Consider the following 13,929-nt stretch of genomic DNA (forward strand, 5'->3'; position numbering starts at 1 on the left):
ACAGGGAAATAAATCCATTGATGCTGTCCCTCTCTATAAAATTACCAAAGGTTAGCATGTCACAGAAGACCTGCCTGGAATCAAAATATCTCCTGGTCAAGGTAACAAGTACATGCGGAGCTTTGTTGGCTCCATTTACTATCAGTAACGTAGCTATGTGCAAAGTGGGGCAAAAGGAGCTTCACAGTACAGTTGTGAGTCTACAAAACACAGTTTATTCTTGTATTATTTATTATTTATTGTATTATTTTCCATACAAGCAACTGTAAGTCTATTTTTACCCCACCCTATATGAATAGTATTCTTAGAAAGCCTCACACCTGCCATATATAGACATATATATGTGTGTGTATATGTATATATATATATGTAATACATGTTGTATATAATACATGATGAAGGTCCTGAGTGTGGTTAATGACTACCACTTAGGAGTATTAAAAGTAAACAGTGTAGTGGCCAAAGCTGTGAGGAGGAATCCCAAGTCCTAGGGGGCTGTGAGTAGGAGTCCCACCTATGTCATTAGGACTATAGGACTCAAAGAAACTAGGTCTGGGTTTCGGCCCTTGTTCTCATACTAAATTTCACCATCATGTTGGATGTAGTACTTGAATTTTCAGTTTTATTATTTTCTACTCTGATTTTAAAAAAAAGTGTACTGTTTTTTCACTAACAAAAGTGTTTTGAGTAGCTCTTACTTACGCAATAAACTTTCAAAACGTGGTATTTTAGACAAGAAGTAATGCATAGAGTTCACACTAAATTGTGTTTCAAATTAAACTAGATTAAAATGAGTGCAGAAAATACCCAGTGTAGTCAGATTTACTAATGAAATACTTACACTAAACAAATATATTTGTATTTTACTTAATTCAGCATGATTCAGAACTCATAAAATACCCTTCATTAGCAATTCAGCACAAAAGAGATGCACAGTTCTATCTCAGTAACCTCAGGTTAATGTTCTTAATTAAAACATTATCTGGTTTAATGGCAATTTAGTTGCCAGTAAAATAAGGTTAATTATTATTGAGGCTTGTGTTTCAGAATTATGGAGGAAGGAGTCTGTGGATTTGCAGTCCTTGTGGCAAATGTGACTGCGAAAGCACATAGACGAACTCCTCTCATCCCAAACTGTCGAAACAATGCAAATATTCAAAGGTGCGGATGAATTTGCAATGTGCACTTCATTTCAAAACTCCCTGGAAAGATAAAAATCTAATTAAGATTACAAAATGCTGAATAGCTAAAATTTGCAAACAGCTTGATGTTTGGTTTTTATCTAAAATTGGCCACATGTGTACACAACTTTTAATTCGTTTTCATGGAGAAGCTAATTGGGATATCAGTGGTTCTGAGCAAGTCAAAGTTTATAGTACTGTGACCCTGAGAAAATTGCCTTAAGAGTTGGTAATAACCATATATGTCTTTGACAAAGTACATCATAAAATTATGTAACATGGATAAGAACTCACAAAAAGAACAAATTTAATTTAATTTCCCTTTTTCTTTAATCAGTTTATTGAAAGAAAAATACAGAAACACAATTTTACACTAAGTAGAAAAGTCAGTGACTTTAATAACTGTCATTTTTAATTCACTATTATATACTATTTTAGTACTTTTATAAATCATCTTTTTTGTTAGTCCATATAACAAAACTATGAGATATTTTTAATCTACCTAAAGGAAACCTACTTCGGCTCAAAACTTCTGACTTGTGACATATTATTCTCAAAGAGTTGTCCCAGTTTTTATAATCAAATTAGATAATGCTTGAGGATCATTAACATCCTGGCCATGGTCCATATACAGCAAGTAACAGTCAAAATTGAACGCAAAGTTCTCTGACTCACAGATAAAGCTAAACCAGTTTTCAAAATGTGGTTCTTTTACCAGTGGAGTCGGCCTCCTTGGGGAATTTTTAGAAATGCAAATTTGTCATGTCCCATCTGGAATTAGAAAGACTGGAGATGAGCCTCGGCAATCAGTGGTTTACCAAACCCTCAGGCTCATTGGGTGATTCAGGAACAGGTTAACCTTTGACAACTGCTCAACTGTTTTATATATATTTGTATTTATATATATTTAACAAGAGTCCCAGAAGACTATAATCAGTATGCAAATTTTGATAAAAAATCCTGACATTTATGTATTAATATTTATATATCAGTGTTTTATTAATATTTGCACACTGATTATAGTCATCTAAATCTTGTTAAAACATATATTTTTAGGCGTACACTTTGAGATTCTGCTTCTGGGTCTGAATATAGGTCTGGGTGGGGCCCATGAATTTGTTTCTAAGGTTCCAGGGGATACTGATTGATGCTCCTGGTCAGAGAACAACACTTTGAATGGCACTTCTAAATACTGTGTCCCAGCTCTAAATTTTAACATACCTGATCAAGCTAGAGAAATGGTTAGACTAAAAATATATGGGTAAGGCCAATATTTTCAGGGAGGAAAATAGCAATTTAATTAAAGCAAAAGTGATGTGAAAGAGAACTCCTAGGTGTGGCCAAACACCACATCTCGCAAGACAAATATTCCTGGGCACTGGAAGGTTTTAGAACAATGAAAAGCTTTACAAAATCTGACACCAGAGCTTTCTGCATGAGGCAGGTTCATAGCCTATCTTCCAGGAAGCCCTTTACTATAGGAACAATTTCCATAACACTTCTAATAGTCACTGCATTTCTGTAGTGACAGCCTTTCCTGCCTTGTTTCTAAGACTCCAGACTTCTCACCTGTGTTTGAAACACTCCCACGGGTGTGCTAGACATTTTTCTTTATAGACTTTATTTTTTAGACAGTTAAAGGTTCACAGCAAAATTGGGAGGGTGGAAAATATTTGCCATATACCTCCTGCTCCCTCCCATTTATAGCTTCTCCCATTATCAACACCCTCACCAGAACTGTGCATTCGGTACAATTGATGAAGCCCTGTTGACCCATGATAAGGACCCCACAGCCATAGTTTACATTAAGGTTCGATTTTGGTGCTTTACATTCTGAGGATTTGGACAAATGTATAATGACATTTATCTCTCTTCATAGTAGCATGCAGAGTGTTTTCACGATCCTACAAATCCTCTTACTGCCCTAATCTACCCTTCTTCCCTTCCCTTCATGCTAATTAATAACCTAACAAAAGAGTTCTTGAGCTGTTGCTAACTATTGGTGGGATGCGTTGTATGGTTTCTGGTCCTGACTTAACTCTGGATTTTGTTGATGCCAATTTCTTGAACACGGGTAATTCTTTGTCATCTTTAAAGCAATTTTATTGTTCGCTTTAGATTTTTGTCAGGTCTCTGAATTCCACTCAATTTTTATTTCCTTGCCCTCCTTTGTATAGCTCACACAGTCAACTCTTAAATCACCAGTCACACCACAATGGTAGCAACATATTGAGCCACAGTAGTCAACTTATTCTGTTAATTATTTATTCACATGAACATTATTTCATTCATTCATTCAACACGCTTGAGATATGTTGGTGAAAGTTCCCACTTCTACCCCCTAAGAGTTCACAGTATATTTAGAAAAACTCTGGTGGCCATTACCTAAGAATGAACTAAAGCAAAACAACAGTAGTTAGGAGCATCCTGGGTTTAAATATTGCTTCTTCACTTACTGATATTTCACCTTGCACAGTTTGCTGAGTGTCTCCATTTTCATCTGGAAAAGGCTTTAATTACATCTTAGTTCTGTAGTAGGAACATTTAATGAGATAATTCATGTAATCTTTAACAGATATTATTAAGCAAAAACACAGTAACTGCTCTACAACTAGTATTATTTAATAATTTTTTTTATTATGAAGCTCAAATTACAGGTTCTGACCACTGTCTTTCTACTCTTCATGCCAACTACTAAGTGAGGGCAGTGTGCTCATGGCCCACCTCCTAAGGGTCACTTGTACCCCATCTAGTATTCATAAATTTAAAGAAAACCTAGCATGATTAATGCATGGAATACTTTAGGTATTGTAGAATTTTAAGTATGTGGCACCTTGATTGGTATGCTTTTTTTTTCTGTTTTTTGGGTTTTTTCAGTTAGCCAAGCTTTTCCCCATTACATTTTATATCCTATAACATGTGTAGCTGCTCGATCTACTAGTTTTTGTAAAGTCAGCCCTCTGGTACCATTCTAGGAAAAGATACAGTAGCACTACCTAATGAGTAAAGTCATCTTGATTTTCTAGCACCTTTAATTGTCTCACTAAAATGCTTTGAGAAGCAGCAATCTCCAAAAACAATTGAAAGCAATCAAGTTGTTGAATTTAAAATCATTTCTGCTTGAGAGAAATTAAACTTTCCCCCCATTCTAACACAAAATTATAAAATAATCAAAAAGCATTTTCTTTCCACAATATATTCTAATGCTTGATGTATTTGCATTACAACTTTCATTTTCTCAAAGGCAGGTCAAGTGAACCCAACAATCAAATTATATGTTGTAAACCTATATGGACCAACTCATACTTTGGAACTCATGCCACCCGACAGCTTTAAATCAAGGTATGCAATTTCAATTTCACTTTACCAGGGAATAGATAGTTTAACACCAATTATCATTTTGTTGCAATTTAGAGAGTGATGTGATCAGCTCAACAAATCCACTTGAAACTAAGGTGGAGGCTGCCTCCATTAGTGCAGGAATGAAGTCATTTCGAGTCTCTTGTCCACAGGAAGACTTTCAAATTTCAAGGTGATTAGCAGTACCACAAAAAGACTAAATATACTGATACTGAGAATTAGAACTTTTGCAGGAGATGCGACAGACAGATGGGAACAAAGGATAATTTTCCATTGATTTTTTTCTCCTGAAAATAGTCAATCCATTTTTTTAAAAATTTTCTTCTTTTAAAGAGTATAATCTCCCTAACATTTGTGCAGTTTTTTTCAACTTTCTCCCCACAACTTACCAATGATTCTCTAGCATTATTTTCCAGGCAGAAAAAAATAGTGAGATTTTGTTCTACATAAAATGCCTTCCTTTTAAGAAGTTTAAGTGGGGGAAAAAAGAAACGCATTTTATATCTGGGCAAAGTCTCCAGTGAAAACAACCAATTCAAACAGCCATGTGGATTTTGAAATCCAGAGTGGTCTCAAACTTCAAGGGTGATTCTTTCAAATACAGGGTATACTCAAAAAAGTGTATATACACTATGAGAGACGATAAAGTCAGTGTTTATTAGCATACAGTTCATTTTCAAAATTTAAAAGAATCTACAGAAATGAATAAATTTTTTTTGTCAGTGCTTGCTTTCAAACTGTTGACTGTTCTGGTCCAGGCGCTGCTGATCACATGAAGCAAGGGAATTGCAAATATCAAGAATCATTTCATGCGGTATTTGTGCGCCCTCAATTCATTGACTGTTGCTGGTTTTGTACCATAAACTTTATGTTTTATTTATCTCTATAAAAAAAGTCTAGTGGAACTTTAAGATAAATTTTCTTTGTTCAAAGTTTATCCTGGCTTCACTCATTATTTCAAATCAGTTGAACCTTAAAAGGAGTGAAAGTTAAGTGAGTTATCAGCTGTTAAAGTGTGTGTACATTTTTCAGGACACCCTATATTGTAGCTCTTTGAAAATTTAAAGTAGTTTTAAAGATGGGATGAGATAGACAGCTGTTTAAGGAAAATAGTTTCACACTGTATTGAATGATATGGGAGTAAGCTTGACATTTATTTTGATGACATCAACAATCAATCAATACAGAATGACTGATTCAAAAAAAAAAAAATTCCACTCAAATGCTGTCCCATTGACATATTTAGAAAAATTTTATCACAGTTGGGGATCTTCACAGAAAGTGCAACCTGCTGTGTCTGGAAAATTTTCCCACTTAAAAGATAATAAAAATTTATGGAATGTTTGCACTGAAAGGATTCTCATTAAATACTTAATATAAGTGGAAAAGATGAGACCCAGACATTTAAAAAATAATGGTTGAGATAGAACCTCAGGATTAGTTGCCAGCAGTGTTAGAAAATGCAGCAAAGCCTGTTTCATCAAGTTACAGATCAGTGCATCCAGGTTGTTATGGAAGACCTTAAAAGACCATCTGAATTGACATATAGAATGCAGTAGGGTTGACCAGATTAGATAGAAACTTCTACTTCTGAATTCAGTCTACAAGCCATGAAAGATTTGGTCACAAATGAAATAATTATAAAAACTATTGATATTGTAGGTGATCCTTAATGCTTATATTTTTCTCTGATTTGTTTGATGCTCTGAATTAACAGAAAAGGGTACTAGACTGGAGTGTTTGAGTCACATCTCTACCACCATTTAATTTTGCGATCTTGGGCAATTTACTCTACCTCTCTCTGGGTCTGAATACTCTAATCTTCATATAATAATTTATAATTTTCATCAGTTTTTTTAAATCTTTAAAATGGAGGTCAATTTTAAGATATCCTGGTTCCTTTTTAATAGGAGATAGTGATTCCTGACCTTGAATTTGTTACCTGAAAGGGTTTTTAAATGTTAGTGTGGCCAGCTAGAAATTAACAAAAGAGAAGGGATTGAGACTGTCTGGGCCTGATAGAGTCTGTGAGTAACAATCAGGATTAAGTCTGGAATTTACAGCTTTAGACGCCCCAGGGGGTAGCCAAATCCCCATCAAGGGGATTAACACCTCCCCCCCAAATCCCTATGTAGGGAGGAAGGGATGGGCTTCCAGTCTCTGGGGGAGACTTACCAGCACACTCACCCGGACTTTGGGAAGTAGGAATTAACAATAAAGGGGAGCCCGCTGGTGTGACTGGGTTTTGACTCAGTTGACTGAGCATCGTCCTAGTCCTATGCACCAGGAGGTTGCTGGTTTGATTCCTGATCAGGGCACATGCCCGGGTTTTAGGCTTGATCCCCAGTGGGGGAGGGTGCAGAAGGCAGCCAATTGATGTTTCTCTCTCATCAATGTTTTATCTCTCCTTTCCTCTCTCTGAAATAATTGAAAACACATTTTTTTTAAAATTAAACGGGAAAGATGGTGCAGGGGGAGGTCCTTCTACTTTAAAGCCAGTGCAGTGGGAGCCATGGTGTGACCATAAAGGAGAGGAGTCTAGCTGGAGAAAAGGGTAAGATTGTATGAGGGCGTGAAACTGGCAAGATCTAGGAAAGGGATTGGATAGGGGGAGGGCCCAGAACAAGGTGTGGAAGAGCCAGGAAAGAGACTGGTTAGTTTGAAAGAAAGCCCGTTCTTTCGTAGGCCTGAGATAATATAATCAAAGCTTGACAAAGGCCCCTGTTGGTAGCACACCTTCCCCGCAGGCATTCGCCCGTTGGTTGGTGCACGCTCCCTCTGTAGCAGCCCTGTGGGCCTGGAGCTCACTGCGCCAAGCAGGGGTCTGGGTGCAGCAGCGCAGCCCCCGCTGGACCAGAGCTGGGAACAGAGACTCAGCCAGCTGGATGGGCGCAGACACTGAACTGGACTAAGCTTTGCCATGGACTGAACTTAACAAAAGCTTTGGATGACCTGCCAATGCTGGGCCAATGGCATAGAATTTCCGGGCCCTGGTCTTCCTAGACTTGGTGAAGACAAGTGCTCACTTGAGGCCCCAGAGGCCCCTGCAGCAAAACAGAGCTTAGCCATCTGGTCATGGATGAGACACCAGGCACCTGGGGACAGTTCTTTATTTTTACCCCAATAAATCTTACCACTACACCTCATCCTCCGGTGCATGGTTCCCCAAAATGCTTTTCTCATGAGTCTGCAGAAGAGCCCTATTTCCACCACCAGTATAATAAATTCACCATCTAGGCCACAGCAGAATATCATCAAACACAAATATTCCTAAAGACAGAAACAATTGTCATTATTGGAGTATTAGTTAAGTGTACATCTCTTTAATATTTGAGGTACAGTGGGATAAAATTAGTCATTCATTGCAAAGAGGTATCAGGTATCCTTAGCTGTTGGAAGTCCGGTACACAAAATAATATGCTGTATCCCACTGGGAGTGAGAAAAACCCTGTGAAGAAAAAGAACTTAAATGTAATTCAGATGTATTGGTCTATAATTTGCAAAGTCATGTGATACCTTATCTACACAATGTACATAACAATTTTGCTTTTTATGCCTCCTGATCTTATGTAAGTGCCGACTGTCGCACGCGAAATGCACCAAAGTGTGATTTACTCTTCTTGTTGGAAAACTCCAGATCAAAATTGGTTTCAAAACTGGTATTTTCAAATATGTCCTATGCTCCAGTCCAATAGAAATATATTTTCTTACTCGTTTGTTCCTGGTGAAAACTCTAGTCCAATTCATAGAAAAAACAAAAAAGGTAATCAGTGAAATTTATATCATCTGCATTTATCCACTGTGAGGCCACATATTACTTGAATGGGCACAGAAATATACAAACATGAAAAAAGAAATAGAGATATCCATGGTGTGAATTTTTTAAAAAGCTGTATTCATCTAGATGCACATCAAAGGGAAACTAAACTCAAAGCTTTCTCTTTTTTTAATATATCTTTATTGATTTCAGAGAGTGGAAGGCAGAGGAAGAGAGAGAGAGAAATATCAGTGATGAGAGTCATTGATTGGCTGCCTCCTGCACGACTCCTGCTGGGGATCGAGCCCCCAACCCGGGCATGTGCCCTGACTGGGAATCAAACCCCGATCTCCTGGATCCTAGGTCAATGCTCAACCACTGAGCCACGCTGGCCGGGTGACTCAAAGCTTTCTTGATTTGGTTTTAGGATTATCAGTATCTCTAATATTTAATCTTAGTACTCTAGCCATAAGGAAGTTCCCTGAAAAGTATTATGCCATCCTTAGTTAGATACTTGAGATCTAAAAGAGCATTCATCTTTCATAATTTATTGATCAGGGTCCTAGTAATTAAAAAGGTAGCACACCCAAAAGAGGTAATGAAATGTAGTTAATTCAGGAACTATCCACCAAAAATATGCGCAGGATTAAGGAGAAACTCACAAACAATTGGAAAACAGTATCGAGTCTGAAACAGCGGAAAGTTATTACTGCCCCAGGACTGCAGAAGTAAGGGGCAGGCCCACTTATGAAACCTGAAGGGCTTGTGGCCAAAGAACAGATGGACCAGCTGGTAGGACCTGTCCACAGGTAGAGCAGGTCAATAGTTGCCAAGTCGGCCCTGAGAGAGAGTGGGTCCTGGAGACAAGCACCCTCAGCTCCCTCCTCAAGCTTTGAGCTCCTACGGAAGACTCCTGTTGCGAAGGCAGCTTCGTGGCAGAGTCCAGTTCTGGAAACTGTGAGGAAGATTTGGAGAATGAATCTGACAAATGGAGAATATTCAACACAAATAACTTAGGATAATATTTACCTTAAGAAATTTGTCATTGTTATTACTTTAGCGATGTATTGGAGATGTCCACAAGAACACAACGATTTTTCTGAAGCGATGCGAGAAGTGTTCTTTCTGTCTCTGTTCTGTTTGTGTGTCTTGTCTCTCTCTCTTTCTCTGTCTCAGCCTCTCTCTGTCTTTGTGTGTGTGCCCCTTCAATTCCTCTGTCTCTATATATACTAATACATCTATGATTTATCTAGGTAGTACTTGTGCTTCTCCTGAAAACCTGCCATATTTTTCTTATGTGCATTGTGAATCATGTAACTGATTGTGTTTCCATTGTTTATATTAGTGTATTTTGGACATGAAGTTTACCTACAGTAAAACTTGCTTCCCTCTGTAACTTATTTCCCTTTACCTGTCTTCTGTATTTTCTTTACCATGTTATTCTTAAATTTTTCTAAGCTAACTTAAAGTCTTTATATTTTTTGAAGTTTTAAAATATATTATTTTTTATTCCAGTACTAGTAACAATATTTCCATATTTATTAGTGGCAGTATTTCTATAAACCCCAAACAATACTAAATTCTTGTTATTTTTACAATGTAAAAAGATAAACATACATAAATTAATTTGTTAGCAATATACTTTTCCTATGCCCTGTTGAAGGTCATCAAATGTCCACTCTTCTGATTGGAGTTTGTATTGTGTTCATAGCATAGCTACCAGTATCATTTGAGATGCTGCTTCAACTTACAATAATAGAATACCCAAATAATTAGTTTACTTTATAATAATTTACATGTTTACTCTTTTTGGTATGTTATCTAACCATCTACTATATTTTTATTTTTATTTCACATGACCTGTGCAATGCCAGTCAATAAGTGAGCTCTATTCTATTAGTCAGTGTAGTTATAAACTTTTCTTTTTGTGATTCTTCTATTTTTCACTAACCTTGAACTTTATATATGACCATCTCTATAGCCTTTTTATTTCTAAAAAACACTGCTATGATGACAATAATTAATTGAATATATGTGCACCTAAATAGGGAAGATGTTTAAGAAGATAAATGTAGAATGATTTTCTCTTATGACTTGAGATACCTTATAAAGTGTATCCCCTGACACTCACCCCAGAGAACAAGATTTATTTTTAATTTGAAGGTATTAGGTCATTTGATTCAGTCTTCTGATTGGTTGGTTGGTTGATTTAATTAGTTATAACAACCAATGTTTATAATTATAGTAGAAAAAGTCCCCAAAGTAGTCTTATCTTTAGGTAGAACTTCCCTTCAACCAGATGCTTATACTCTAGTCAAAGAATGTAAAATAAATTTCAATTCATTTTTATGTTCTAAAAAAAAATTAAAAGAATAACTTTATTGGAAAAAAGCATAATTTATCTTTCCAATTCCTTATCCCACACTCCCATTATTTAAAAAAAAATAATGACTCAGCTAAAGAGCCTTCATCAAACAAATTCAGATCATGAATGCAACTTTTCTTCAGTGCTAATTTTGTCCAGACTCTTATCCTTATTTGAATTAAGGTCTGTGTTGGTTCTTCAGAATGTAGCATCGCAGAGACCAAGGTAATGACCTTCCTGAATATCTTCAGGCCCAGTAGAAGTTAGATCATTCATCTCATCTGAAAAAGAAACATTTTGTAAACTGTTACACTATGAGTTTAAGGTATTACAATCATTTAGTATCTTTATTGGAATTTACAAGTATGAATTTAAAATAATTGAATTCCTGAGGAAATATTTTTATGATAATGAATCATGTAGATTTTTCTGCAGGCTGGGTATTTGTCACATTTGGCAGAGGTAAAAGTGATTATCTTTTATCTTCAGAAATCTGCAGGTTGAAGAGTAGAGTTAGTGGTTGGTTTTGGGTTTCTCCTTACTCTGTGTCTTTGACAATATTTTATTTATTTGAAATCTTTTAGTCATCCCACCTTTGTGACCCATTGTTCTCAGCCTGTACCATGGATGTAACAGCGTCATTTTGCCCTGTCACTCTGGGCTTGATAGTACCATGCTTTCTCTTTCTGTTTCACTTGCACATGTCTAGTCTACATCTCTTATTCTTCCAAGGATACCTGTGCCTTCCAAGAAAATCTAATTAATAAATGGATCTATGTTCATGGAAGTATCATGAATGTCCCTAATTACCAGTAATGTATAGTTATTAACAGGGCTCTTAATTTCCTTTCCTGATTGATTATATTACCCACTACCATTTTATCCATGTTAAATCTTCTAGATCAAACTATTAAAGTGAAATACTTCTATCTTACCCTGTTTAGTACTCACAATGCCAGATATAATAATGCATGCAAAATAAATAACTTTAAAACAAAACTCAGGAAAAATGAACAGGACATCATTCTTTGAAGAATCTCAGTGCCCAATGATTTGGCCAAAGATTAATCTTAAACTAGTTGTATATTTGATTCAAAGTTGCCTTGCCTCTTTAACTCTCTTTGGGGAACTGAAAGCTATGATTTGACTGAGTTTCTGGGCAATTTTCAAGTGGGACTTAGCTGGGTTGTGAAAGCTGCCAAATGTCTTGAAGAGATTGGTAAAGAAAATATGGCAGGCTTCAGAGTATGAAAAGTTACGCTTGCCCTACTCCTGACATCTTCACTTTGATGGGCTAATGGGTTTGCCAGAGTTAGCAGTAGACACTCAGTAATATTAGAAGTGTAAGATTCATGTAGCTGAATGTCTAACCCAGAGCTGTGTAAGGGCAGGTGATTTGTCTCCCAAGGCTTTCCTCCCACAGGTGATTTTTTTCCAAGTCACATAAAAACCGGGTGGATTAATTTCAAGGTAATACTCACAGATGGCACTTTTCAAGCCATAGCTAAAGCATCTCATCTATTCTGAAACTGGGCAAATTAGTTGGAAGATTGTTGCTTTGTTCTTTTTGTTATTAATTGAATCAATGTTGACGATTGAATTTTGTTCTGTTTGGGTTGGGGGTTTTGGGATCTATTATGTAAGTTTCCAAACAGAATCTACAATGAAAGAAATATAAGCTATAAAGGAAAAAAAAAAGAAACTCCCAATCTAGCCTGAGGACTTCGTAGGCTCCCCAAATTAGTATACTCACTGTACCAAATAGTCAAGAATCCCCTCTTCTCCTTCAGTTTGATTCCTTCTTTGTTTTAAACTGTTTTAAATAAATAAGAGTATAAAATATTGTAAAAAATACTATAAATAAGACTGGGACTGGCCCTTTGCCCACAACTGACAAACACCAAAACAAACCATTCATAGCTCTGTATCCCAAGTCCCCATGCATAAAGCCAAATAACAAGGAGGCCATGCACAAAAAATACTTAAGACAAGAATAAGCTTTGCCTTTTAATTGAGTGATTATATTTTAAAAGAATAAAATAGAATACAGCTTAGAAAAATTATACTTAATTTGCAAATGCTACTACTAATAAGTAGAGGATAAGATTATTCTAGCAGCATCCTTTATCTTTCTAAGGATTTCCTTTCTGGGAAGTTATTCACTTTCAATTTTATTCTTAAATTTTCTGTATATGGATGTGTTTACATACATATACATACGCACACATGCATTTGAATTTATATAGGTGAATATTTTTAGAAAGCGATGTTATATATACATAAATAGAAATTCTTATGATATGACATTCTTATATACTTACAGTGTTGCATTTATCTTGCATATAACAGTTTACATTATTGGTGCTATGCAAGTTCTCTGGCTCTAAGTGTAAATTTTAATTTTGTTTCCAACTAGAGAATATTACATCACAATGGTTAAATGGGTTAACAATACCAAGACGGTGGTCAGATGGTTAAACCGGCCTCAGAACATCTCCATCCTCACCGTCTGTGAGACCACAACTGGTGCTTGTAGCAGAGTGAGTATCTTGCTTCTTACATGCGTAAAATGAAGGACTTCATGCTGCCGTTCAGATAGACACTAAAAATCCTTTGTGCAAGGACTTTAGTATTTATCTTCAAAAGGTAGTAGGAAGAGTCATTCTGTTGGTATATACTTTAACCCATAAAGCTTCCCAACTTTGAAGCAAGCAGTATAGATCATAAGCAGAAGAAAACAAACTAACTAAAAAATGAATTATTGTCTAGTATAAAGGGTAGTTAAGCCATGTTAGTATCGTTCTCAAATATGGGATGTCTCTTTATATTTTGACTTTGATTAACTTGAGAATATAAAATGTTTCTTTCCTGTTTTCTTTAAACACAATCCAAAAATTCAATTTTTTGTAATTTAGATTAGTCTTCTTAAATAACAGATAGTTTATCTGTCTTTAAGTAAAAATAGTAAAAAAAAAAATGGTTTTGAAACCACTCTGTTTTGAAATTAGGTTGTATTTAAATTTTTATAATCAGTTTTTATAAACTCTGGAGTAAAATTTGTATGTGCCAACGTTCTGAGAAGAGGAAATGATGTATTCAGTTTAAATTGTTATATACTTAGTACTAGATAAAGGATCCCCAATTACCTAACAACAGAATCTTCAAATTTCTGTCTTTGGTCAAGTTGGAGTAAATGTTATCAGACTAGTATGTCTGCTGTAATAAACTGTGAAACTGCAAAATATATTAAAAACCTATTTTTAGAT

At 35.9% G+C, this 13,929-nt stretch overlaps 1 protein-coding gene across 1 annotated transcript in view; it reads left to right on the plus strand.

The window, feature by feature from the left end:
* Positions 1-13,929, plus strand: part of DPP10 (dipeptidyl peptidase like 10) — a 542,160-nt gene that overhangs the window by 462,308 nt on the left and 65,923 nt on the right. Inside the window, exons 10-11 of the mRNA XM_087819898.1 lie at positions 4,426-4,523; positions 13,080-13,203. Of these exons, the coding sequence (XP_087676024.1) occupies positions 4,426-4,523; positions 13,080-13,203 (222 nt within the window). The remainder of the gene's footprint in view (positions 1-4,425; positions 4,524-13,079; positions 13,204-13,929) is intronic.

The sequence above is a fragment of the Miniopterus natalensis genome, chromosome 8 (genome assembly GCF_054644295.1).
Source record: "Miniopterus natalensis isolate mMinNat1 chromosome 8, mMinNat1.hap1, whole genome shotgun sequence".
NCBI classification, from domain to species: domain Eukaryota; kingdom Metazoa; phylum Chordata; class Mammalia; order Chiroptera; family Miniopteridae; genus Miniopterus; species Miniopterus natalensis.